Source organism: Anser anser (genome assembly GCF_964211835.1).
Source record: "Anser anser genome assembly, chromosome: 4".
NCBI classification, from domain to species: Eukaryota; Metazoa; Chordata; class Aves; order Anseriformes; family Anatidae; genus Anser; species Anser anser.
In genome coordinates, this window is record NC_139724.1 from 72,516,695 (window position 1) to 72,544,128 (window position 27,434).

General features: G+C 43.5%; 1 protein-coding gene across 19 annotated transcripts; it reads right to left on the reverse strand.

Annotated features, from left to right (window-relative positions):
- Positions 1-458: 458 nt before the first annotated feature.
- On the reverse strand, positions 459-27,178 carry ST3GAL5 (ST3 beta-galactoside alpha-2,3-sialyltransferase 5). 19 transcript variants are annotated; one of them, XM_083834528.1, is made up of 9 exons: positions 26,999-27,036; positions 20,403-20,505; positions 19,336-19,640; positions 12,930-13,051; positions 11,566-11,680; positions 8,627-8,970; positions 7,051-7,237; positions 4,395-4,553; positions 459-3,119 (listed from the first exon to the last, which is right to left on the reverse strand). In XM_083834528.1, the coding sequence occupies exons 4-9, from the start codon at positions 12,971-12,973 to the stop codon at positions 2,856-2,858; spliced, it is 1,113 nt and encodes a 370-aa protein (XP_083690654.1). In that variant the 5' UTR covers positions 12,974-13,051; positions 19,336-19,640; positions 20,403-20,505; positions 26,999-27,036; the 3' UTR covers positions 459-2,855. The 19 variants fall into 19 exon arrangements, with proteins under 19 accessions (XP_083690654.1, XP_083690655.1, XP_083690656.1 ...); XM_083834529.1 differs by lacking the exon at positions 20,403-20,505 and having other exon boundaries at positions 26,999-27,134; XM_083834530.1 differs by lacking the exon at positions 20,403-20,505 and having other exon boundaries at positions 19,336-19,543; positions 26,999-27,018.
- Positions 27,179-27,434: the final 256 nt, after the last annotated feature.

Sequence of the window (27,434 nt, forward strand, 5' to 3'; positions counted from 1 at the left end):
TGTACAAACGACAAGGCACTCTTTGCAAAGCCTAAGTTCTGGGACACAGCAGCACAGACACAACTTTTCTTGTTAACTCACCTCGAGCAAGACTGAGGCACAGACCAGGAGGCACAGAACTGTCTCCACCTCCTTAAGGAGAGACCCATCGTTGAATTTAAGGCCAGTGCTAAAACCCGGTCTGAAATGTTTGCATCCACATTAACTTCAAGAATCCGGACGCCTGTGGCATGGTCATTGTTAAGACGGATTAAGATGGATTCCCTCTTTCCAGGCACCAGAGATGGAATTCCAGTGACAGGTATCAAAAAGGCATAAAAGAAGAGACAGACTGAAGAACCAGCCTGAGATCTTCTTCAGTGCCTGGGATCACACTGAAACTTTAAGCTGGATCCGTAAAACATGTAAGAACCTTAATAAATGAGGCAGAACAAATGACAAACTGTGAGACAAATACATAAATAGAAAGTGGTTTCATCAGTTTATTGCTTTTTGCAACCCGAACTTTGCTGCCATTTCACGTATGGTCGAGTCTTTGCAGGAATACTCAATGCCATATACACTACAACAAAAAACAATGTTTTATCACGAGCCATACAACTGGTGGGAAAACAATCTAACCCCACATCGACATCAATTGAGAATCTGACAATAAATACATCATATCTCCAAAAAGCTACTGGCATTTACATTAATCAACTGATTATTTTTCAAGTTACTGAATAAAGCAAAACTGGTGAGGGATCAAGTGCTCTGAAACGCATGCTTTTGGTGTATTCCAGACGTCCTCCCAACGCACACGTTCTGAACTCTTCCATAATTTCATTAATACCTAAATAAAATTAAGGTACTTTGTTTCCAGTTTAAATACCAGGAGAAAATAATTAGCACATTTCAATATATTAACTAAAAGACCATCTGTATAAAACTCTTCACACATGAAATATTTTAAATTAAACAATATAATTATTATACTTACAGGAAAACAAACTAGAAATTTATTGCTAGTACAAAAATTAATGTGTTTTGAGGAGAAGTTAGATTAATATTATTGCTATAAACACAAACAGTGCCAGAGACGAGAATCTGATTTTCGTATTTGCTTATCATCCACAACTGGCTTTCAAGGACACGCAGGTACATGGGACTTAGGAAAGCTGAGGTCCACAACTTCTTTCAGAATTCTGCTTTACGATCTGATGTCATTTTATTGCCTTTTAGTGTAACGGCCAGAATCAGTCTGCTGCTCCTGTGGTCTAACATCATCACTCATTAGATCTCCTCTCCGTGGAGAAAATAACCCTCGAAAAATCGGCAACCACCATGATCTTGCTTTCCCTTATTAGTTGCTTGAGTATTTTAAACTCAATACTGCTTTTATGTTAGCCCATAGCAAAAATAAACAAGTGGGAATGTGGAGAGTCCATTACAATGTTTCGATGGCAAACTTTGATCAATTTGCTAACAAGCTTTCAATCCCCCCCAAAAAAGCATTTTTCACATCCAGTGGATTGCGTAACAATACTACTCAGTGCAAACCGTCACACCTGCTACTCCACTAGTAACAGAACCAAAAGGAACTACACCGGCTCGCAGGTCTGCACGGTCCAGTTTCTTTGCAATGCACTGGTTTCCAGTCACGAGAGCGTATATTCACATCGGTTGCTTTTTTGTTGTTGTTGTTTTAGAAAAGCATGGTGCTTTTAATGGCCATTTAGCTTGCTGCTAGGTCATATTTTCTCACCATTATTTTGTGATTTTCTTCTTACACACACGCAGCTAGCTGTTGACTTAAAAGTTGATCTGGAAAAACTAACAGTTCAGCCTCTCCATTCAATTAAACAGTCAACACTGGAGTTCATACGGGTTATCATCAGTGTAAACTATTAAGATTACAATAGCTGTAATTAATCACTAAAGGATTGTGAAGTAAATCAATAGAAATTTTAGCCTGGTCAGAGATTCTATTATTGCTAAATGAAAGGTTTATACAAACCAGTGTTTTATGGACCTAGCAATTCTCAAGTCACTCAAAAAAAAAAAAGTATTAAAGCCACTTCTTTAATCGGGGTGGCTGAAGTCTGGTGCAAATCAAGTATTTAGAAATAATTGTCTAGGTCTGAAGGAACGGAAATGTCCAAGACCAGGTTCAGGTGAAAGCCTCCTACTGGTCACATCACCTTACAACATGCCCTGGGATCCAAACATGCCTCACGATAAAGCAGGATTCTAACCCGACACATTAATGCACCAATGATTTTAACATCAAGCGTGAACGCTAGAGTACTTACTAGACAGTTGTTGCCACAACAGTTCCTTTTCCTTCACCCCCACTCCCACATTCCTCCTTCCAAAAGAAATATTAGCACAAAACCAAAAGAATATTCATATTCGAAGGAGAAACAAAACAGTCAAGTTGCAAGTGAGAGACTTGAGAAGCACACGCCTTTCTTTTCTTTTGAAAAGGAGTCATACAGCAGGAACTGGATCCACAGCGACAGTAGTTCAATGGAAAATAATTACTGTATGCTGTCAGACAACTCAGGCTAGCATTGTGCGTACCACATACATCTGAAAACAAAAACTCTTCCACAACTTAAAACATTAAATATTTTAACTGGATCTCTTTGAACTCCACTTTGTATTTACATAGCTATCCACAATAACGTGCAAAAGTAAAATTCAACATCAAAATAAATTTAAAAGTCCAACAAATTCAACTTGACATTAAAAAAGGCAGCAGAGGTTCCGAGTCCATTTTGTACACAATTTAAAGAGCTACTGAAGACAGTGAAAAAGTTGTTCCAACGAAGCTTCTGGGATTTATCAAATCCAACCATTGGGCACTTCGACCACTAGCTGTCTTTGCTGCAGAATTCACAATGTATCCCACCAGTGAGGTCTTTAACAACTTTTTCTTTGACCAGTTTTTGCAGTAATTTTGTTTCGCCTGTCACATTGTGCATAGTTTGTCTGTTCATGGCAGCCATGCAGAGGTTGTTGTAATAGTGCAAAGGAGTACTGGGCTGATCGAGGTCATATCCAAATCCTGCTATGCTCACTTCATCACATAAATGCGTCGCTAAAATAACCGCCATGACCCCAATTGTGGGTACATTCTAAAAAGCAGGGAGGAAAAAAAAATGTTGAATTCAAATGGCTTCACATATTCTCCTTTACCAGTTTTATAACACTTTACAGTATTGAATAATTTGACTACTCCCTCTACTCACTTAAAAATTAATATCAATTAAAATAATAATCAGTTAAAATTAAAAAATCAAGTAAAGATCAAGTGAAACTAAGCATTTCAGGGCCAAATATCAATACAACTTGAGTATTTGCCTTTAGCAGTAATTTTGGCTTTCGATGCTACACTTTTTTCTGTGAACTGAAGGCAAGACACCCTATTACCAGGCAATTTAACAGCAAGTAAACTCTTACTCCAAACACTCAAACTGACAGGCAGTTACAACTTGGCATTGCTCGATACGTGCTTGCTTCAGTCTTGGACAACAAGCACTCCGGCAGTATTCTTCAGGAAACTACTTTTCACTGAACAGCCTCTGAAGGTGAGTATACTCCGATACACGTAGAAGATAAATAGCTTGGTATATTACATTATTTAGATAAATAAACATTCCAAGATGTGAAAATCCTTCAGAACATTTTTGCAGCATGTTACCATTAACAGCCTTCCCACAAAGTAAAAAGGCTACTGCTGTTCAGTACTTCTCATAGCTCAAGAGAACTACAGATGCCCAATTTGTCAAATAGTTGAAATTTAACAAAAATGCAGTGCTTAATTAAGTCAGGCAATTCATCGCTCCATCCCACTGCCAAAGCTGAGGACACAGCGGGAGGATATAGCAGTAGTTCACTGCAGTACTGCTGAGCACTAGGGCGTACGCAACAATTCCCATAGTCAGGAGTACCTGCCAGAGGGAAGCCTGCTTTACGCTTCTCATCCTTTCCCCACTGCTGGAGACAGATCTGTCTGTAGGGAATCTCTGGATTGACTTAACAGGGCTGCTCTTAACACACCAGTCAATCAGATGTCTGTTTTGAATATTTAACACCGATCAAAATGATGTGCGAGTGAACACCCTACTGGAGTGAATTTGTGCCTTGCTGCATCCGGATGCTCTGTAAAGCAGGCCACCTCATGTCAGCGTGCACAGGCATAACGCCTCATCTGAAAAAGGTGAACTGAAATCCTGATTTGATTTTACACAAATAGAGAAAATGCAAGTCTTCTGAGAGACAGTTAATTTCCCATTACTTCAGACCAGCTGACATCCCACAGAACTATACTGAAAGAACCACCAAAACCTTTTTTCAGTTTCTTATTTTATTCTTTCATACAGTTTCTCTCCTAAAATGAAACTTCTTACCTTATCCCAACCCCAGAATATTGATCGAGGTTTGGGGAACTGTAAAATGTCCAGAGCTGTCTCTTTAACGATGACTGGATTCAGAATCCGAAACTGTTTTGATGTAAAAGGAATTTTCTTAGCAACCTCCTTCCAAAAGAAAAGTCGTATCCACAGAGACTAAGAGAAAGAAAAAAAAAAAATAGTTCACCAAACGGAAACTCTGACACCATGAAGTGTACAGCAGACATGGGGCATGAGTTACAGAATTCACCACTGATACTGAGAAACTCAGGAAACAGCTTAGAGCTGATTTCGTTCAGAAATACCAGCATACTGTTCGAGCGATTGGCTTAGAAGAGGAAAAACCTTCAAAGTATTTGGAATTGCAGAGGGTAGCAGGGGGAAAGTTTGCTTATTCTGAATATTTGACTGAGCTTGGTGTTTAGTCAGTCAACATATCCACCAGCTCCTCCAGGTTCTCTGGACCCTCCCCAGCACAACCGAGCAGCAGCAGTATTTGAAGAAATGGGAAAGGGAATCAGTTTTCCACAAACATTAACCAGGTCGTTCTGAAGCGAGCGCTGGACTTAAAACAACTGCTCGGGCTTTGAAGTGAACAGCTGTTGTTTGACAACATCCACCTAGTGATAAATGTACCACTTCAGAAGAGGATTTACACTAGACTCAGCAAACTAGTCTCTGATCTCATGCCATGTGCAGTCAATTATATGCATACGAATGAAAAAAAACACACACACCTAGATCAGGCTCGTTTTACAGATCTCTCCACATAACATGTAACACTACACATATGATAAAACTGACATAGCTCCAACACAGGTCTGTGTTTTATAAACAGGCTTTTTTCCTGCTCCAAGGTGCAACTCCACAACAGCTTAAACTGATGTAGTAGGTAAAAAAAAAAAACGTATTTTGCTGTGGTCCCATCTTTCTACCTGTGCTCTGAACACTTCAGTAAAGTACCAGTGCCTGCACAGGAAGCTGATCCAACTGAAAGCCTAATATTTGAAACAGTAAGTAAAAACATTCAGCTTCCAGAGCAGTTCCCAAAACTGGCTCTCTGTAACAGCAAAAACACCAGAACAAGGAAAAAGGTGGGAATGGACAGACACTGATGGGGACAGAGCAGAGACATGGCAGTCTGGTCTTGAATTCTGGTTAATTTAAGTTGCTTTGCAGCAACCCCAGCAATCCCATTTCCTTATGCTCCTTTTCAGCACAAATACAAACATCGTGTTTAGTCATCTACAGCATGTGAACAGTAACAAGGAAAGAGCTTGGAAAAAGAGCAGGATGACAAGCCTAACAGAGCAGGACAAGGAGACTGGGACCAGACACCAGAAGACCTGGTACGGGGATAGCCCTGGGTTTTCTATTCTCCTCTTCAATTGGGTATTTACATAACATTGATGCATATGAACCCAGTTCTGCTCCTAAGACAGGCAACTCAATAAAAGGTACCTCTTTCATAAAACATATACTTGAACTCACTGACAGAGGATGTTGTAGATGCCAAAAAGCAACCATACTTTCATTCCCCAAAAAATAGATTTTAATTCAAAAAGGTGTCCTCGTACTAGTCATTCTTGAAAAACAAATCTTTCAAACATGAAATAGCCAGACAGCTTGTACAACAAGAGAGGGATTCAACTTAAGTCAGAAAGTTGCTGGTTGGCAAAATTACCACGCTCCTGCAGGACCAACAGGACAGACCAACATTGTCTTGTCCCTGGTAAAAAAAAATCATTAGACAGCAGCAGCTCTTAAATTTGCACTCAGGAATATCTCCTCTATAAAAAACATACCCTGGTTATTCAAAACAAGGCAATATCCCTGGACTAAAGCAGTAGTAGATAGTCATAGCCAATATTAAACAGGCCTTCCATATGCCTTCATGTCATAAAAAAAATAAATCACAGAATTAAAAAGGGAACTTGGAGTACCTAAACTGTTATGCATCATATTGTTAAGAAATTTGACAGCCTTTCTTCTCTATCTCAAAAATGTATAGCGGTTGTTTCCAATCTGTGGACAGAAAACCCTAGCTAGGGGTTTTCAACTCATGGAAACTACCTGCCTGCAAACTTAAAGAGGCAAAAACCAACAGTTTAAAGAGTTTGGAAACACAGCTCTCTTCTATCAGTTCCTTAGGAATCTCATTTCTCATTGAATATTTACAGAAGTGCAGAGTAATTTCTTAATTCTGGAAGACCACAGACAAATGTGAACTAACAACTGCAGTTCTTCAGTTATACATTAACTGCAAGTACGCCACTGAAGGAGCACGGACCTCAGTGGTTAAAAACGTGGGACTAGCAGCCAGAAATCTCATTGCTATTTCAGGCTCTGCAGATTCAAACAAGTCACTGAAACCTAATGTGAAATTAGTTCTACTTTATTAAACACTCAATATGTCACGTAGCTTAGTGTCTGAAATCTACCAGTATCAGTGGAAAAAACTGTTACTGTCAGCATGTGGCTTAACCGGAGTGCTGTTACCGACTGTAACTAGGAGACATAGCTAAAAAAAAGTTACATAAAAGATCCCCAGTATAATAAACCAGGAAATAGGGCATCAGTCAACTTCTTAAGCATTAGACAACAAAAACTGAACGGCAAAATCATAGGTACATGCCACTGCTACTTTACATACCAAGGTTTCATTTTTTACCATTGCTTGTAGCCAATTGAAATCAACACTTTTAAACAAAACAGCCACAAATAAGCTAGCAGGAGGATACTCGTGTTCAGAAAGCGGGGCTCCTTCTGGGTAAGTCATCCGTATCGTCGTTTTGTTACCAACGTGATCTGTGTATCCTTGGACTGGCGCATCATTTAACCTAACAAAAAAAGTTGAGAGAAACTGTATTAAATAAACAGTGCGCAACCTCATTAAAACATCAGACACTAAGCAAAGGACTTGTATTTGACCCTCAGATTTTTGTTTTTAACAGAGCAGAGGACAGTGTTTTCTCAGTATCTCCATGTTCCTCACCTCTCACACTCATCCATCCCCTATCTTTGAGGAGAAGCCAGTTCTATTTCTGGGTTAGCTGGCAAAAGAGCAAAACTTCAAAAGGAAGAACTTGAATAGAAAAGTGACTTAAAAGAGCATTGCAGAATTTCACATTCACTGCCTTGTGCTAACTCAGAATCTTAACAGAAGGGAAAGAAAACACACAGACAGTTTCCTGCTTTCTTTTGTTTACACACACACACGAGTATTATACACAGCAAAGGCACACAAATTATCCCTTCACAAACACACAGGGCAAAGTAACACATCCTGTGGGTTTGCATCATTCCAGCTCACAAAAAAAAAAATAAATCAGAAGCTAGCACACTGCTTACAAGAACAGTGTCATCCAGCTCCATCAGTTCTGCAGAACAGGAGAAATCTCACAACCTTTTCTGTATCAACAGGAAAGCCACTTTCAAGCAGCCAGCCCTAATTTCAAAGAACAGCTAGCGCAAGTTCTCTGCCCCTCTCCATGTTGAGATTTGTTCACCTTTATATAAGAGGTATCAACTTGCTGTACCAATTCTTCCCTTTGTAAAAGGAAGAAGTCTTGCTTTACAAAGCTACCTATGGAAGTGCTTATATTACAAATTTGTGATTTCACATGATTCAAAATACAAAGAACAGCCCCAACAGTAACATTCAGAAAGCACAAATACAGACCATATTCTGGACTTTAGCAAATACAGGTAATCATAGAAACCATGCACTGTTCCTGTAAACATAAGGAAAGATAAGCAGCGTGTTCTGCAGTGTGTAAGCAAGCTGTACACTGAAACACTAATGCATTTTTATTGTGCTTAAAACAGCTGTTAAAAAAAAAAAATCATATAAGCTTCCCAACCAAACAAGGGGAAAAAGACAGTCTTTAGGACTCCTTTTTATCTCAGAAAACTTAAATATACGAATAAATAAAAACACTACTGCTTATTTCTCTAAGATCTCATTGGTTTCTACTTCAGTTGTGCCTGTGCTTTTTGGTATCTGAAGTCCATAAATAATTACACTGAATTCCTGCCTTGTGAACACAATGTTATTCTGCTCTTAAGACTTTGAATTCTATCAACTCACAAGTAAATTTCAAAAAATCACTTTCAGAAGTAGTCTGATGTATTGCATAAAAAGTTAGAGATATTTTCCCCTCAAAAACCAACATCAGTTCATAAAGTCAAGCGGAAGTAGTTTGAAGCCTGAAATAGAAAATACATACCTTATAACAATATCAAACTGATTCAGTAAGTGACCTAGCTCAGATCCATAAAGAATTCCACCACTGCCAACAACAACACAACGTTTACAGTGTTTTGACTTCAAATCTTCTGGCAGATCATGCTCAGGTAAGAGTTCGAGGAGATTTTTAAGCTTATCAAAGAACCTGTGAAATCCAAAGGGAGGTCCGTATTTAAATAAAGCTTCATCTTCATCTATGTTTTTTCCTACAAAGGGAGATATGTCCATGCTGTATTTCTCCGCAAATAACTTTCCCATTTCTTTTTTCACATAAGAAGGTCGGCACTGTTCCTGCAACACAGCACTGGCATATTGTTGTGCTCTCTAAAAGAAAATAAACATGATTTCAGTTAGGAAAGCTAGCTTCGGGAACAGAAAAAGCCATCTTAGAGCAACCCGCCAGGTGACAAACAGCAGTTACGCAAACACTGGGTTTTGTAAAGAAAACTTAAACATGGAAATATAAAACATTTTAAAGCAGCACAAGGTAAAAACCTGCAAGTGAATGTCTCTCCATCCAATCATTTAAATCTGGATAGGAGGGTTTTTTTACTAGGCTAATTTATCCTTCAGAAAAGAGGGAAGTGAAAATGCTGCCTTTTTTCAAGAAAGATCTGCCCCAAAGGCTGCTGGAGAATGCCTGCACTGTTACTTACACAGAAAAATTAAATGTAAAATTACCTTCACCCATCCAATTCAGCAGTGAGACAGCAAGAGGAATTCTACGCCGCTGCTCAACTGCATGACCCGAATTTTGCCTGTCGTAGGTTTATACCAGACACACACCATCTGGTTAGAAGTTCTGTCAAATGGCAGGTTGGACTTGCTTACTAATCAAAATAAAGCAGCGGCTTCTTCCAGAAGTGTTGCTAATGGTATTGCTAATGACTAAACCACAACTCAAAGAATGCAAGGGGGATGGGGAGTGGGGGAGTTTTAGGTCTTCTTTCAAAGACATGTCACCAAAATTAAAGGTTGTGGTAACAAACTCCATAAAAAATATTAAGCTGTAAGATAAGCCACAGAAATTGCTCTGTAAAAGTTAATCATACATATATTTCAGAAATCCATAGGGGCAAATCGGTAACTGAAGCAAGGAAGAAGAGAAATAGCAAAGATATTGTTTTTAGTCACTGAAAATAATCCTTTTGCATATCTTCTTCCCTGCTTATCTTTCCTCCACTTCAATCAAAACAAACAAAAAAAAACTACATTAGGCAAACACACAGGTCAGAGAAAGATTCAAATCTAGTGCTAACGCAGTTCCCCTTTTGTACTGCTACAGAAAGGGAAGTGCCTATCTGGGTACACAAAGGGTGGCACGGGAAGCAAGTTTTGTATATATTTTATTTTTAAAAAAGATGACTCTACAGAACTACCTCTGCCACAAAAGGCTCTGCAAATCCAGGCATAAACACCAAACTTCTTCCTCGGCAAAGTACAACTGAGCAGCTTCAGGCTGCATTTCACCAAGTGCATCTTTGGGAGAGCCTCATTTTGCAGGCTGACAGATGTGCAGCCAACCAGTGAAAGCTAAGGCCAGTCAGCAGACAACTGCCCCCAAACAGTTTACAAATGGCTACTGCCTTGCTAGACAAAAAGCAACACCCTTTCCTCATCCCGCATCTAACACAAACAAAAGGAATTGTGGGACGGCAATAAATACACATCCACACAGTCTTTAGGCTTGCTTGGATTAAGGTGGTGGTTGTTTGGAGGCAAGAATGTGTTCCTGAGAAAAGAAGTAAGTCAAATGAAACGCGAAGGGGAGGCAAAGAGGTTCCCAAGGTGAACCTGTAAAAAGCCTACTGAAGAAGGTGGGGAAGGAAAGACACACACACAGTGATGCTGAGATATTAAATCAGGGCTTCCGCTACATGTAAACTGTGTCTGAGGTATGAATGTAAACCATTCAAACACAGAAAAGTAACAATTCTAAGCCAAGGTAAATACTGCATTGTAAAGACCAAGCAGGTTAAGTACCAAAGGCAGAGAAGCGTCAGCAAGAACTCTAAGAAAGCTTTATTGGCTTCTGCTTAAAAGACACATGCAAAACTGCAGCAGAAGTATGTGCTACCTTAAATTAATAGTAAAAGCACAATTAAATAAAGAGCTGCACCCTCCTGCACATTAGACTTGTGATTCCAAAAACATCTGAGCGGCTACAAGGTAAAGCAGACCGGGGAACTGGCTTAGGTGACTACAACCTTTTGGTTAAACGTGTTGGGTCTGATTTTAAAAAAGCGTTACTTTCCATTTGCATTAATTTCCTGATCACGAGCTTTGCACCGACACCACAGAAAGGTAGCAAGCAAGGAGCAGAGGAGACAGCTCCCTGAAACGGAGCGTCAGCTGAAAGCTGAAAGCATTAGTCTCCCCTGGGGCTGTCCCCTCTAGGCAGCACTCGCCTGGTGGCAGTCAGGCAATGCCTCTGCTCCTGCTGAGGCACCACGCCAGGTGGGCCCAGCGCTGAGGAGCTGTGACCATGGCTGGGGGCTCAAAGCCCCCCCGGTGTGGGAGCCCAGCTGCAGGTGCCTCTGTGGCTGACCCAGTTCCCAGGGGACTGGAACAACCCGACAGGCTCGCTGCTCTTCGCTTTTCTGAAGCTTGGTCTCACGCAGTAACCATGCTAGGAAGGTGTGGCCATTTCATACATTAATCTTAAGTCACACTGTTGGATCATTTTACCCCTAAAAATCTAGTTTCCTTTTGCACTTCCACAGGAAGTAGAAAACAGACAAACAACAACAAAAAAAAAACAGTTCTACGTCATGAAGAAAACATGAACAAAATATATTTTCCTCTCACAGGATGATCTCAGCATTCAAGTCCTTTGTTACAAACCCTTATAACACTCATACTGAGGACTAATAAAATGCTTTTGTTTTAACCAAGTAGAAAATACCAAAAAATACCAACCCTTACACGATCGAGGTCCACATACGGTGTTTTTGTTCTGTCACATTCTTCAGGGTAAAAGTGTAACTTGAGGATATAAAGGAAGCACCCTCCAACCACAAACAGTACGAGAAGTCTAGAAACAAACAAGTTCACGTAGGGCTTAGGAGAAGGGGAAAAAAGCAATCCACTAACTCCTAAATAGTATTTTTAAAGAATTTCAAGACACTTGAAGAATTTCAGGTGAATATTTGCATTTGATTCAAACCAAGATAACTGATGGCTTTGTTTCCTCCAAGTCTTTCACAACTCTTTAGAGCTACTTGCAGGGAAGTATGAAAATATACAGATGCTTTGATAAGAAAACCACCGCATACCGATTTTACATATTTCTGTACCTGCATCATATATTTTAAATGCATCTCTGATGGATCCAAACACCTCTGATCATACAAAGAAACCATAAAGTGACTTTTCCTACTATAAAGGAAACGCTATTTCGAAATATGCATTTTCATGCAAGTTGTGTTGTTTTTTTTTTAAGCAAACAAAAGAACCGCAAATTGCGAGGTTTTCAGATAACAACCACTGCTCACAAACAAAATTTCAGCTCTCTGGCAGGCCAGACCGCAGAATTTAGATGCTCGGGTTTGTGCTAAGAAACTTAGTTTAATTCTTTTTTCTTCTGCACATTTTGGGGGCTTATTTCACTCAGTTTTAAAGGGTTATCTGTATTTTTGATCTACTCATTACTAAGGAATCTCAGTGTTGATCTCCAGTGTTGACTCATGTGACATCCAAACTGATTTGCAAGAATTACATAATTATTTGGTTAGATTGTGGTTGTCGCTCAGGTATATAGTTTGAGCCTTATCATTGATTTTCATTTTAAATTAATTATTTCCTATGGTTGCCTAAGGACTGCACATTTGTTTAAATGTTCTAAAAAAATTTATAAGCTGCAAAGTGTTCAGTGCTTCTTGAAACTCATTCAGACAAATTTAAATAGAGGTTCCTGAGATTTTAGGGAGGGAAACATAAAAAGCTTGTATACATAAATAAACCCACTAAACCTCACTGCCTTTCATTTTCCCCAATTATCAGACCTTACAAAGGACTTAACATTGTTACTTATTTGGATCCAAAAAGGACTGGAAGCACTCGAGCAAAATATGGGGATCTCACACTAGCTAGGGAAAACGTGTAATACTAAGAGAGAGTCGAGGCTCCTCCAAGTATTTTAGGCACCCCAACAAAAGCTGGGTGCCTAACCCTCCATTTAGGTCCTGTGGAAATCCCATACCTTGATTTCTGCATCCTTTTTGTAACTGCTCAAGCTAGGGGGAGAGCAACTGCCTCTATATTACCACTGCAATGACACTTACTTGGGAGTACCTTTTAAAAACCAGATTGGTCTTCTCATCTTCATGTGCAACTACCTTACACCATTGCACAGGAGGCGAACGATCACTTTTCAGCTTTACAGAGTTATTGTCACTCAGCATTGCTGTAAAAAAAAAAAAAGAGGAAAAAAAGGTTTTATCACGACTTTTTCTGAATAGAGAAGTTCAAAGGACACTCAAATGTTCAAATGACTCAGCTTGCTCCATTTGCCAGCAAAGACTGATTCCTTCTTTCTGTGATTATCACGTCAGGAATACTGAATCACTCTTGACATCCTTATGATCGGGAACATACTCATTTTGGATGTAGTGCCAGGAAATGGTCCTAAAAATATGTAAATGTTTCTATGTATAAAAGTCTAATAACTGCAACTCTTGTCAGACACTTGTTTGATCTCAGTCAAACACCAGTTTGTTTGAGCATTCATTACAATTCAGACAGAAAAATCTGCGTGGTATGCTTAGTGTTATTTAGGATGCCTGAATCAAGACGTCCAAGTACTGTGATACCCTGCAGGCTTCGAGCATGCTCCCAGCACGCAAAACCCGTGAGCACCACCCCATCCCCAGAACCGGAGCCCACAGCTCCCATCAATTTCCCAGGGTTAATTGAACCTAGAATCACAGAATATCCTGAGTTGGAAGAGACCCACTAAGATCATCAAGCCCAACTCCTGGCTCCACACAGGACCACCCAGCAATCTGCCCATGTGTCTGACAGTGTTGTCCAAACACTTCTTAAACTCCAGCTGCTCAATGCTGTGACCACTGCCCTGGGCAGCCTGTCCCAGTGCCCGACCACCTCTGGGTGCAGAACCTTTCCCTCACACCCAGCCTGACCCTCCCCTGTCCCAGCTCCATGCCGTTCCCTCGGGTCCTGTCGCTGTCCCCAGAGAGCAGAGCTCAGCGCCTGCCCCTCCGCTCCCCTCGTGAGGGAGCTGCAGGCCGCCATGAGGCCTCCCCTCGGCCTGCTCTGCTCTGGGCTGAACAAATCAAGGGCCCTCTGCCGCTCCTCACACACCTTTCCCTCTAGACCCTTCCCCACCTTCATAGCCCTCCTTTGGGCACTCATAGTTTTATGTCCTTCTTATACTGTGGCACCCAAAACTGCACCCAATGCTCAAGGTGAGGCTGCCCCAGCACAGATCAGAGCAGGATTATCCCTGCCCTCAGCCAGCTAGCCATGCCATGCCGTGGTCGGTGATTGCCCAGCCCTCTAGCCCATCGAGATCTCTCTGATCATTAGTCTGACCTCTTCAGAAGCCCCAGCAACACGGTCAGCAACTTCAGCAGCAAGCACCAGAAGGGACACGCAGAAAACTCTGCCTGGAGGGCAGCAGGGCCAGGAGGCTGCCAGCACAGCAGCAGTTTCTGCGCCCAGCAGCAGCTCCCCCCAGAACACCACGAGCCCAGCAGGGGTGCACAGCACTCCCGCACAGATGGGCAAGTCACTCATCAGTAGCTAAGGAGAAGCAATCTCACCACTTTGCAGGAGGCAGTTTGTAAGCTCCCGCGAGCTTCTATCGGCGTGCTCCAATTCTGATTTTGGAAAGAAAAACGCAGGCTGGCACGCCAACTTCTCATAGGCTGCTGCCATTAATCTAAGATGGGAGCAAACACAGAAACGCTATGCAAAGCCTAACTGTACAAGTTTGCTGTCTTTGCACTGAACAGAGAAGGGACACAGGCAAAGTTTTTAGGGCCTTACTGACCTCCTGAAGCAGCTCCCTTTGATCAGCCATCCACAGGACAAACAGCCTGATCCTCCGCAGCAGAGCTCAGCCCTACTCACTGCCTTTGATCTCAGCGCTTAAGGCTCCCTGCTCTCCACTGCAAGGACGTTCACACTCCTGCTCTCTTGCCAAGAACTCTGTCACAGGGAAGTTTTTTTTTTATTGGGAAAAAAAAAAAAGCAGGTCTAAGAGAAGGCTTTTATCTAGAGGCAATTCCCAATTCTCTCTTTTCTGCTCCACCTCGTTTGACTTTATATGGGGATATTGCCCGTTTAAATTAGCCTGCGCTGCCACTCTGAACCACTGCCTATTCCAACAGCCAACAGCCTGTTCTCAGACACAAGGATGAAGGAGCTGGTGAGACGGACAGGTCCCCTCCAGCCCACTAAAATCTAGTTCAGCAGACGACACAAAGGCTTCCTCTTCGCACCACCACACATTGTTTCTCAGTAACGAATCCAAGATTCACCACAGTAGGTCAAAAGCCACAAACGGTAATAGCAGGGCAGAGATCAATGCCAGCATCTTCCATCCTTTGAAGAGCAGACAACGGTTAAGTGATGCTCTCTAGAGCCACCTGCAAGCAGTCACATACCACAAAACAGTTTAAAAAGAAGTCTTATTTTTTTTTGCCAGCAGAAGATTTCACCACTTACCTCTAACATAACAATATTGAAATAACCAAGCTGCCTAAGAACCTCAAAACACCCACCTAGCTGTCTTTCTCAATGCCACAGACTCTCTGAGCTGTCACAAGCATTTGCAGACCTTTGTAACAAAGCAGCAACAACTTACTCAAAACAATGCTCCGGTAGGTCTGAAAGCACTGAACAAACAGGTCGGTATCATTATGCTTGCCATGGAACAAGGCAAACCAAAACCCAAGGGTTAAGCAATGGCCAAAGTCCCCCAGAATGCTAACAGTTAAGCTGGAAATCAATTCCAGCTCTCACACCGCCTACGAGGACACACGGCCGCAGGTCACAGGGAATCGATCAAGGGAATCAATCAATCGAGCAATATCTTGTCTCTTCTGACTGCATCTACACAATTGAGAAAATCAGCACAGAAGAGGAAAAATGGCTGTTGACACCACCAGGCACCTACAAGTCCATTTTGCTCTCACCAAAGCCCACGGGGGTAGAGACTCAGCAAGCATCAGGAAAATTTGCTCGCAGGACCATAGCCCAGAGCCAGGATGGATTACCGAGCTGACCTGCTCTGCCTTGAGACGTCCAACACTACCCCAACAGGAGCTCTCCGATCACCTTACATCCCAAACACATCCTTCCCACCACGCTACGCAGACACCACAGCTAAGCACCCCTCATCATCGTGGACCCAGAAATTTATACCCACGTGTCCTGGAGACCAGCCATCACACGGAGATCACGTTGCCAGCACACACTGGGAGCAGCCCCGGCTCAGGGCCAGCATGGTCCCACAGGGTGCAGGAGGCGAGCGGTGATCAGAGCCTGCTGCAGAGTGGGAGGAGGGCATGAGCAAAGGCTTGCAGGACACGTGCAAAGTCCAGGATTGCTCCACGCACACGGAGCCAGGTCACCGCGGAGACTGGCTCAGAGCAGCACGAGCAAGGGGCACTCGGCGCTGTTTGACAAGAGGGAAGCAGATCACTCCCTGATACGGATGGCTTTACGGCACGGACCTGATCACCCGGTGCTGCACGTACAATAAAACAATAATTCCATCTGGTGCTTCCACAGACACAGCTGGGGCAAAGTATAAAATAGGAAGCCTTTCTTTGAAAAGGAAAAAGAGGTTGATTAAAAAACAGGTAACAAGCTTCAGCAATTTGCACTACGGAACAATGTACTAATTATCTCTTGGATAAGCAATATAAAGAGGAGATTTGGTCATAGTCCATAGGACACTAGAGCAGAGCATTCTGCATGGAAGAACCACTGCCAGACTAGGTACGGAAGGATCCTGCTGCAAGGAAAGTATTACAACAACACACCAAGTGATGCAGGGAGTTCTGGCCCTAGTACCTGCAGAATTTATGAAGGAATACGCTCCAGATTAAGCACACATTATCCAGCAGTTTGAATCAAATCCATAAAGTTTTATGGCTTGAAATACAAGGGTAGGATGAAAGCCTTGCTGCCTTTGCTTTGTTCAAAGCAGATTTTTATTTGTTTGCAGATCAGTCTTTCCTACCCTAGGACCCAGGTTTCGTTGCAATTTGACAACAATGCTTGTGAAAACCCATCCGATGTATATAAAACATGATATTGCCTAATGTAACAACATGCTCCTGCAGCATGGAACGCCACGGCCAATCTCCTCTGCAGCATAAATCATCAAAAAGCAGTCTGCAAGCAGTCAGCTTTCAAGAATTTCCAGGGACGAGAACCTCCTACTACAGCACTGCACACAGAGCTCCTACAACAGACACACATTTCACGAAGCCTTTCAAAACTAAGAAATGGGAAGGCTGCAGAGATCTGAAAGAGAAGGAACCGAAGAGATGGAAAGCGGTGAAGACAGAAGGGGATTAGCGAGGAATGCAAGGCTGCAATGAACAGGTACTATCAGTCTTCCCTACCTCTGAGGAAAATAAATTCCAGTTCGCCTCACTCATCCTGGACGTGCAAGAAGAAAGCGAGCTTATTAAACAAGGCAGAGAATTTCATTAATCATCTCGGCACAGTCTCTTTGAGTCCAACTCTTATTATTTAGCATACTCAGTATTTTTATTTAGTCTGTTTATATGACAAATAATGTCAGTTTTCATTTCAACTGCAACAGTCTACTTCAGGCTGACTTTTGTCAGTTCTGTTTACTTAAGATGATCCCTTTGCTGATGAAGTAAAAATATACATATCTATGTTCAGTGCAGTGTTTTTTTTTTTACGAATTGTTTGGAGTTTGATCCTGCACTTTGAACTGAGTCAATAAGGCAAGGCTTCCCCAAGGGCAAATCATGCCTGCCCCATCTGGTGGCCTTCTGTGGTGGAGGGACTGCATCAGTCGACAAGGGAAGACCAACTGATGGCATCTACTTGGACTTCTGTAAGGCCTTTGGAACAATCCCACACAACAACCTAATCTCTAAATTGGAAAGAGACAGATTTGAAGGGTGGACCATCCTGTGGAATTGGCTCGATGGCTGCACGCAGAAAGTGCTGGTCAATGGTTCCATATCCAGGTGGAGGTTAGTGACAAGCAGTGTCCCTCAGGGGGCTGTCCTGGGACCGGTACTTTTCAGTATCTTCATCAATGACAGAGAAAATGGGACTGAGGGCACATCAGCACGTTTGCAGAGGGTACCAAGCTGAGTTGATACCAAAGGAGGAATAGATGCCATCCAAAGGGACCTGGACAGGCCGGAGAAGTGGGCCCATGTGAACCAAATGAGGTTCAACAAGTCCAAGGGCAAGGTGCTGCACCTGGGTGGGGGCAATCCCAGACTGGGAGAAGAACTCATGGAGAGCAGCCCTGCAGAGAAGGACTTGGGGGTTGTGGTGGATGATAGAAGAAGGGGGAATGGTCTTAAACTCAAAGAGGATAGATTTAGATTAGACATCAGGAAGAAATTCTTCACTGTAAGGGGAGTGAGACACAGGAACAGGCTGCCCAGAGGAGCTGTGGATGCCCCATCCCTGGAGGTGCCAAGGCCAGGCTGGATGGGGCTTTGGGTGGCCTGGGCTGGTGGGAGGTGTCCCTGCCCATGGCAGGGGCTTAGAACTGGATAGGCTTTAAGGTCCCTTCCAACCCAAACCTTTCTACGATTCTATGAATAAGTGCCTTCCACTAACTGGAATAGCATAAGAGTGCTTAAAAAAGCAAGGCAGGCAGTAACAAACACCAGAGAAGGCACCTCTCCCACAATCTTCATAAGCTTCAAAAAAAAAAAAAAAAACAACTAAAAGTCTTCAAGTTTACAGAGAAAACCAGTTAAGCTGGCAGTTAAGCAAGCAAGCAGTGCCGAGCAGCTATGCCTGCAGCACAGTACATATATTCCGATGTTGCCATTTGCATTTAAATGCCACTATGCCCCTTCAGAAAGGGACAGTGCTACATTTGCTTTGAGAGCCGTGTCTCAATTTGCTTACAAAAGATGTCTCAGTAGTAATGCTGCCTTACAATCACATTTTGCATTGACATTCCCATAGCTACCCATTGTGGTGTAATTAGTGAAGACTCAAGGGACTTAAATTTGCTTTTCATCTACTGAACTTAAGTGATCCCTGTAAAGCTGCTGTGAAAGCTAAATTGTCCATCAGTAGGAGCACACTCCAAAGCTTTTTGTGGTGTTATTCTTCTCACCATAATTTACTTTTGTCTCATTGTTATTCTTAAGTAGACAAGATTTCCACACTTAGAATATCTCAGAAGCAATTAATTTAAGTCTTTGGGACTTAGTCTTTTTATGTGGGAATGCTAAGCAACAAAAAGCAGCGTGTGTCGAGTCGAGCACAACCACTGCCACACCCTGAACAATTGCATTTGGTTATGTCGAGCACCTGCATATACCCGAGGACAAAGGGAAGGACACTCAGCCCCGTCGTTCAAGCGCTGAGACCGAACCAAAGCAGCCTGCAAAGCAGTGCAGGAGGCACGCTTACAACCCTCACCATCCTCTTAAGGACCCTGAGCTGTAACCCCACTCAGTGGATGCAGTTTCCACTTACCTCCCTCATCTGTCCAATTCAAGGACACTCCTGTCTCCTCACACACTGAGGGTCCCGTTAACAGCCTCCACGACTGAGCTCAGCATTTCACATTAGCAGTTACTGTTCCAAAATAATCTCCGTGTAGGCAGGGACTGGAGCCACATTCTTACTGTTAGGCAGTAACTCCATTCGTGCAGGAATTTATCCATCCAACCTCAGCAAGTACCTGCACATGGACAGATATCAGCAGCGTGCAATTGCACACGGGATATCCCGAGCTGGAAGGGACCCACAAGGATCACTGAGTCCATGAGGAAGCTGCCCTAGGCAGAAGGACAAGAGATATCTTGTTTTACAGCTGTATAGCATCTAGCTCAACATTAACTACACCTGAAGTCTGTAAGAGTTGAAAATACAAATCAATATTCTCTCTCCTAGTACTACCAGGAGTAGAAACAGCAAGCTTTATGAGTCATCCACAAGACAGTCCATCTCAAGGTCTTGGTGCACAGCTTTTGAAGTTCATCTATGAAGACTGGAAAGTTGCAGTATAAAGTCCAGGGCAACTGAAGAAAGACACACCCTATATAAAGTAATCACTAGTCAAGAGCAATATGGCTTGAACAGGCAGTAAATCAGGTAGTAAAACTAACACTAAACACCCCAGAAGCACTTGCTCATTTCATGTCCCCTTCTGTAAATCAGATACGCACAATTTACTTTAGAAACATACTTTTAGAACTGTAAATGATAAAATGAAACTTACTTGGTTTTAAGCAACATTTATGCTTCAGAAAACAAAGGTGAAATGTAAAAGGAAGAGGTGTTTGCACACAAAGGGAACTCTAGCAAGATATTCTTCATTAAGATGCTGCACACATTATCACTGATGAATTCTGCATGCCCTGTTCAAGGCTTGTTGTTGGAATTGCGTTTTGCTTTTTTAAACACAGACACACTCCAAAAATTCATGCAAAGCGTTAGAAGAGTACCTTTAAGGAAGCTTTAATCGCTTACAGACTGTTTCCCGGGACAGATTTGAGGAAAACAGATGACAAAAACTAAGAGACAACTACACCACTAACCTCTGTGACTGCTTGCCAGGGTTGTGCCCATGGAACAGATCACACATTTTGTCTGTCTTCGTTATTGACCAAATAGCTGAGATACCATATTCATCTTGAAAGCCTTAATGAAGAGCAATACGCAAATAGAATGCTATTAAGTAACAAAAGGAAAGTTACTTTGGTAAAATTTATAGTTAGGATAAATTTTGTTTGCTTCTGCAGTACTAAACCCCAGAGATCAAAGAAGATAAGATCTAAAATCCAAAGAAAAAAAAAATCCACAAGGGAAAATTATTAACTGGCTAGTAGTTTGTGGTTTGCCTTTTTATTTTTCTTCTTTTGAGATGTACAAAATAAGTTTAAGAGCCATCTGTTAAGCAGAGCGTCTCAGCTGAAAAAAACACCTAAGAAATTAAATTTTTTTAAAAGAAAAGAAGATTAAAAAAGTCAATAAATACATTTTTTAAAAAATTGAAATTATGCAGATTTTGGAAAACTTGGAAAGCACTCACAGTTCCATCCCACATCCTCCAAACCTGCCGAGCTCACTGTAGTGGGCAAAACAGACTTGACTTGGGGAATTTCTACTTAGCTGAATTTATTTCTAATTAATGCAACTTCTAACCATAGTCTCAAACATTGAGGGGAAAAAAAATAATTAACCCACGAGTAAACACCTCTCTCTTCCCCTTCCCAGACTTCCTCATCTCCGTTTCCCTTCCTTTTGCCCCAGGCTGCACACGAATCCCACCCCAACTCCTCTCTGGGGAGGAAACAGGCAGTGCAGGAGTGGAGGGCCGTGTCCCCCAGAGCATCTCCTGCCCCTCATGGCTTCTGCTTGCTCTTGAAAATGTCTGAGCAGGGTCACCATCAGCTCTTCCGACCAGGGGTTTTGGCACCTGTGGGTTATTTACACGTTTCCGAACAAGCTGGCGAACATCGTGGCCCACCCAGGCTCCCTCTGCTACAAGACTCCCTCATTTATGCTCAATGTGCTTTCCCTCCCAGGCCTCCTGCATCAATCCGTGACTCCTTCAGAGCCTTCCTATGCTTTCAAACTTTACCATCTCTTGACTGGAAAGAATAAACCATCATGAAAGAAACTTTGCAAATAAGCTCTGTCCTGTTGAAAAGAAATCATTATAAACAGTCTTCTCTTTTAATCGACAGTGGATGAAGCCCCCTCCCTACGACATTCAGGGACAAAAAAGATGATGCAAAGAATAAAAGAGTTGAAGCTAAGTCACGCTCCTACCTTACAACTGCAATAAAGTAGACTATTTTTATCCACCCAAAACACCGAGTTTTTTCTTAAATATAAAACCAGTTTGGAAATACACTCTCTTGTGACTTACAAGAATTTGTTCGTAATCAACCAGCTTAGAACAACATACGAGCGTTCTGCAGCACGAGAAACTCAAGAAACTGCACGCCAGCAAAGGACTGCCTTTCTTTCCAATGGCAGCTGCAGAAGTGAATCCAAATTTTTAAGCCAAATCTCAAACACAGGTTTTAAAGGCCAATTGAAAAGTTGCCCAGATGCTGAAATTGGATCTCAAACCTACACAATGGAAGTAAAAATCCTTTTATCTGAATGGGCCCACTTGTCTAGAGTAACAAAATACACAGGAAAGTGTGGGAAATGAAAAGAAACAGACAATTTGTTCTAAAGGAACTGTTTCTGACTGGGAAATCTCTTTCTGTAACACATTAAAGTTTTGAATATCTTCCTTAAGACTTTTTTTTTTGTTTTTTTTCCAGCAGCACATGACAATAATCCCTTAAAACCAGAAGCATGAGGAAAAATTCCTGAGATATTAAAGATCTGAGGCAGACTTATCAGGGACTTGCAGCAGCATGAAAGACTGTTGGGTTACAATCCGTAGCAGTGGACTAACTATTGGACGTTTATCTTCAAATAATCCTCTGATCATCACCTTACCACTTCTTAGCAGAAATGGTTGTAAATAAGAAGAGTAGTCTAAGAACTGTTGCAATTTCTTACCAGAGCTGGGAAAAAAATGGAACTAAAGGTACAAAATTGGAGACTTCTGTCAAATATTTCTTTTGTTGCCACTATATAAACCCCACGGTAACGTGGGTACTTTAACATACTCAGACATTTGATAAACCTTATTTAAATATTATCAGCTTAGTACATATTACTACTGAACGACACAAAGAATGAGTATTTGACAGACATGCCTCTTCTGATGAGCAGTAGAGTCCGTTGTTGCAGCTAATTTAATAAAGTCAGTAGAAACAATACTTCCTTGATGGCAAAGAGAAGTTTAGCCTGTAATACGGTTATAAGCACCTACAACAGACGTTGATTACATTACTGTATAATGTGTCTTACCAAATGAACTTTGACTGTTAAGGCTTTTTAATCAGACAATAGAAAGTAAAAAAAAACCAACGTACTCTGTGCAATCTCCAATTCATTTGGTCAAGATCCGTCTTCTCAGAAAACCAGAATGCAGTAATGCATCCTACACGTGTGGACAGAATTGGCAAAAATGCAAAAGGAGGAGTCAAGGAAAACTTCAGGGCAGTTAGCAGGCACTGCCAGAGAGAGGTTCACGGGCAGGAGTTTTTGTTTTGCCTGAAGCCAGGAAAACCAGCAAGGAGCAAGAGCAACTCAGAGGCAACATCATTTTTCTCTCCTTGCGTTTTCTTTTAATTGTTTAATGGCAGATTCCTACATCCTCTTTGCAACATCAGCCACAACTAGCTCATGAAATCATTAATAACCTGAAATTATCAGGTCTATTTGCCCAGTCTTTTCCTCTAGGAAGGATACACATAGTTAGGCTACGACTTGCTCTTAACCTTGGGTCAGTCAGACCCCAACACGCAAAAATTTGTTCCAGCTCAAATCCGGTTCAATTACTGACGCAATTAGAGTTATCCAGAGGCTAACACCTCCTGAAGGAATGCTTCCTTCCAGCAGCATTCCCAGGAAGCTTTCTGGATATTAAGAGCTTCTGCTAAAATAATGTTATGGGCAAAGACGTTCAAAACGGGGCTCACCCTCACGGTTTCATTCCTGCCTTGGCACCCTCTCCTCTAGTCCAGCTCTCCAAACTTTTCTAAGCCTTGCTGTGAAACCTATCTCAGGTACTCCGAAGTGAGCGGCAGCAAATTATCTCCAACACAAACACAAGAATTAACAAGATGTCCTTGCAATGCCTACGGAGGCAACCGGTGCTCTGTGACAGAAGAAAACTGCCTGAATTTGGATTTTTTCTGACTCTCAAATGAGCTACACAAAAGGACAGCGTTCCAGCCAAACAGGAACCAACAGGTGAGTCAAAGAACTGCTGTTGTGAACAGCGTGGTATTAAAAAGATAGATTTCTTTCCTGCAAAGGAAACTTTTGAGCTTCCCCCTCCCTTTTTTAATTTAAACAAAATTTAAAAAAAGAATGCAGCCAGCAAATGGCAGTTTTTCATTGTATAGGTTACCAGCGTAAGAAACGGTAGCTTGTCTGCACAGGATGTTCAGAACCCGAGGTCAGGCGCTCCTCTGAACTTGAGCCGAAGCAGGGCAACATGCACAAAGAGCAAAGCGGAGTGTCCCCAGCCAGCACTCAGCCACCCCTCCCAGGCACATCTCGCACACTCCTTTCTGCCACGCGTTCTCCTCTCCGAACCGCAAGCCCTACATCTGCGCGAGCACCAGCCGGTGCTTTGTGGACGAGCTCAGCAGCCCAGAGGGGAGGAAGAGAGCACGGCGCATCGGCACGGCACCCACCCCTAGCCGCGCAAGTTCATCTCGCACAGTGGAAGGTATTTCTGAGCCCCTGCGAGGAAGCCAAAACAAACGAGATCTTTCCCCTTACATGGGAAGCTCAGAGAATAATTCATCCCTAGAAGAAACGGTCAGAAAGGACAGGGCATAGCATTAATCTTTACTGGGCTAAGGAAACATGCCAGCAGACTTCCACGGCCAAGATGTTTCATATTACATCTGAATTATGCAGCAGAATAGCACCGAACAACTAGTAATTATGGAGCAATGTTAATGGTACAGCAGCATTTTTACCACAGTATCATCTAACACCCTAAGAGATCATGGCAAAACTCACACTTGAGGCTATACAAGCAGAAGAGTCCATGCCAGACGTGTCCCGTGAAGAAAAGGCTTAAAATTAATTGCAATATAGCAAGAAAAGTTGCTAGAATCAATTTTAGTGGCTAACTTCTGAAGTCAAACCTTCAGGACTTAACAGGTTGCAGAGCGAGCAGGGAATGATGAGCTGCTCCCAAGGAGAACCGAGGGCTCAACTTTTTTAGCTTCACACAACAGGTTATGAGTTCGTCTTTAGATACACCAAGCACGTAAACACCAAAGAGGAAAACAAATCAAACACCAGGAGAATATCAGCACGCAGGAAAAACTGGTCATAAATATATACGGACTAGGAGCATAGGACTCCTGGGCAGCAGAGGAATAATCTTCCCTTAGTCCTACGGGAAGGCAAGAGCCTATGAGACGTTTTAAGAAAGTCCTTAATAATTCATGAACGACCTCACGAGAGAGTTGCCTGCAGCAGGGGAGACGTCTCTGTCATCAGGCCCTTCATCTGAATTAGCGCTGTGTGGTTTCAAGGCGTCGGATGCGCCCACTGCAGGTGCTTTAAGCTGCTGTGTTTGATCAAGTTTTGTCCAGACTCGCCTGTAATGTGAAAATCACTCTACGACAAATTTGAAGTATTGGTTGAGTCTTGTTCAATAACTTCGCCTTGATCAAAGCTCAAGACCTTCTTAAGTTTTCCAGGATTTCTTCCTCAAGCAAAACAACCTTCACATCAAATACCAGAGCTCTGCAGCAACCTTAGCATGTAACAGCCCTTTCCACATCTCTCATCTCCAGATACCCGTAAAACAAACAAAATTAAACATTTTCCCGTTTTCCTCGCTGAAAGGAAGTTGCTGCTACCACGCTCTCTTTTCCTACATCCTGCCCCTGTCTGTCAACCATTTGGCTGACTTAATCGCGCTCCACAGAAGGACAGAGGTTATGTCCCCAGCAGCTCCAGGAAACCACAGCCCAGGTGAGCCTGTTCCTCACCAGCCCAAAGGAAGCGGCCAAAGCACCAAACCATTCACACACGCTCTAACTCCTCAGCTGCATTTTGACCTTTCAGTCAAATTCCCTGATTTTGCTGCCTCAGCAGAGGGGTCGGCAGACAGCTCAAGGCTTCCTGGCGCTTGAGCTAGGAGGGAGATAGCAACCTTGCTGCAGCAAAACAGAGTAACGCACGGTCTGCGGGGAACCGGCGCGCACGTCTAAGCCAGGCGCTGCGTCTGAATGGCCCCACCGTAAGCTGGGTTTAAAAATCCACATCCACTTTAGACACGTAAACATATATCCACACAAGAGCATTTACCTCAAAAAGCTGTCTTCAGGACAAAAAGAAATACGCATCTGTATTTTCCCTTAATCTCCGAGTTACGGCAAAGCCAGCTGTGGGAAAGCCATTTACCCCCACCGATTTTATGAACATTTCCCATTAATTTCCATAACTAAAGAGAGACGTACAATAAACAACTCTCCTCCATCACCCTTGTATTTCGATCTTATCTACCAAAACAGAAAGAAACAAACCAACTCAGCACGAGAACTCCTCTCCCTGAGCAGCGCTGAAGAAGACAGGAAGGTTTTGGCAGCGACACCAGAAATAATTGCTGGTTTGCCTCCCGATCGCTCCAGCGCGGAGGAAAAAAATGAAAATCACCCGCAAAAACACCATCGCAAGCCACAGGCAAGCAGAAGCCTATACGCTTTATTTCGGCAGAATGACTCCAAACAGCCCCAGCCGCATTCCTGGCGCTGGGAAGAGGCCCGAGATGGTGTAAAGCTGGGGAATACCTGCATCTCCGCGCCTTCCCCGGGGGCCAGCTCTCCGAAGCCAGGGCTGCCGCGGGGCCAGCTTTAAATAGGGGGCAGGGAAGGGGATGAGACAGGGGCAGGGAAGGGGCTGAAATAGGGGCAGGGACGGGGAGGGAAGGGGGCGGCGGCACGGCGCTCCCCCGGCGCTGCGAGGCCTCTCCTCGCCCAGCCCTGACCCCCCCCGGCAGGGCCCCGCACCTGGCGTGGTGGAAGCGACCCCACCCTCAAAAATAATAATAAAAAATAAAAATTTAAATTAAAAAAAAAAAAAAAACACCACAGAGAGATCGGAGCCTTCACGCCTCGGCGGGCACCGCGGGGGAGGAGGGCAGCGCCTGTGAGGGGAAAGCAGCCCTCTGAGGGAAAACGCCCCCCTCTCTGAGGGAAAAAGCCCCCCCTTCTGAGGGAAAAAGCCCTTCTCTGAGGGAAAAAGACCCCCGTCTGAGGGAATAAACCCGCTCTTTGAGGGAATAAACCCGCTCTTTGAGGGAATAAACCCGCTCTTTGAGGGAATAAACCCGCTCTTTGAGGGAATAAACCCCCCACCCTGAGAGAAAAAGCCCCCTTCTGATGTAAAAGACCCCCTCTCTGAGGCAATAAACCCCCCTCCGAGCCACGCAGCGCCCCAAAACCCTGAAACCGCCTCTATTTCCCCCCCAAGAAAGCCCCCTCCCGCCTCCCCGCTCCCCCATACCCGCCTCGCCGCCCCTACCCACCTGCGCTGGGCTCGGCCCGGGCGCCCTGCCTCCGCATCGGGGCGGGCGGCGCGGCCCCGCCGCAGGTAACGGCCCCGGCGGGGGCAGCGGCGGCGGCACGTGGCGGAGCGCAGCCAATGGGCCCCGCACCGCGGCCGAGGGGCGGGCGGAGGCGGCCGGCGGCGGGGCCTGCGCTCTGCGGCCCTGAGGGGAGCTCTCCGCCCCTGACGGGGGAGCGCTCCGCCGCCCCCTGATGGGGGCGACGTTTGGGTTGGGTTTGCTCCCCGTTTTAGGCCTTCTTTCTTCCCTTTAACGCCTGTTTCTCCTCTTTTAGGAAGTAATAAAATGATAAAAACGCGCGCGTGGGTGGGTGGTTTGTGTGGGTTTTTTTTTTTCGCCCTCACGGCCAAGTGCGGGGGCACGTCGTGCCGGCAGAGGACAGCAGCGCCCGGGGCTG

Excerpts from the sequence above, each read along its gene's own strand:
- ST3GAL5 (XM_083834537.1), bottom strand. The coding sequence starts at position 27,035 with ATGCGGAGGCAGGGCGCCCGGGCCGAGCCCAGCGCAG. Across the intron at positions 13,052-26,998 it reads CCGGGCCGAGCCCAGCGCAG|CAATGCTGAGTGACAATAAC; the intron begins GTGGGTAGGGGC and ends TTTTTTTTACAG. Across the intron at positions 8,971-11,565 it reads TGGACCTCGATCGTGTAAGG|AGAGCACAACAATATGCCAG; the intron begins GTTGGTATTTTT and ends ATTTTCTTTTAG.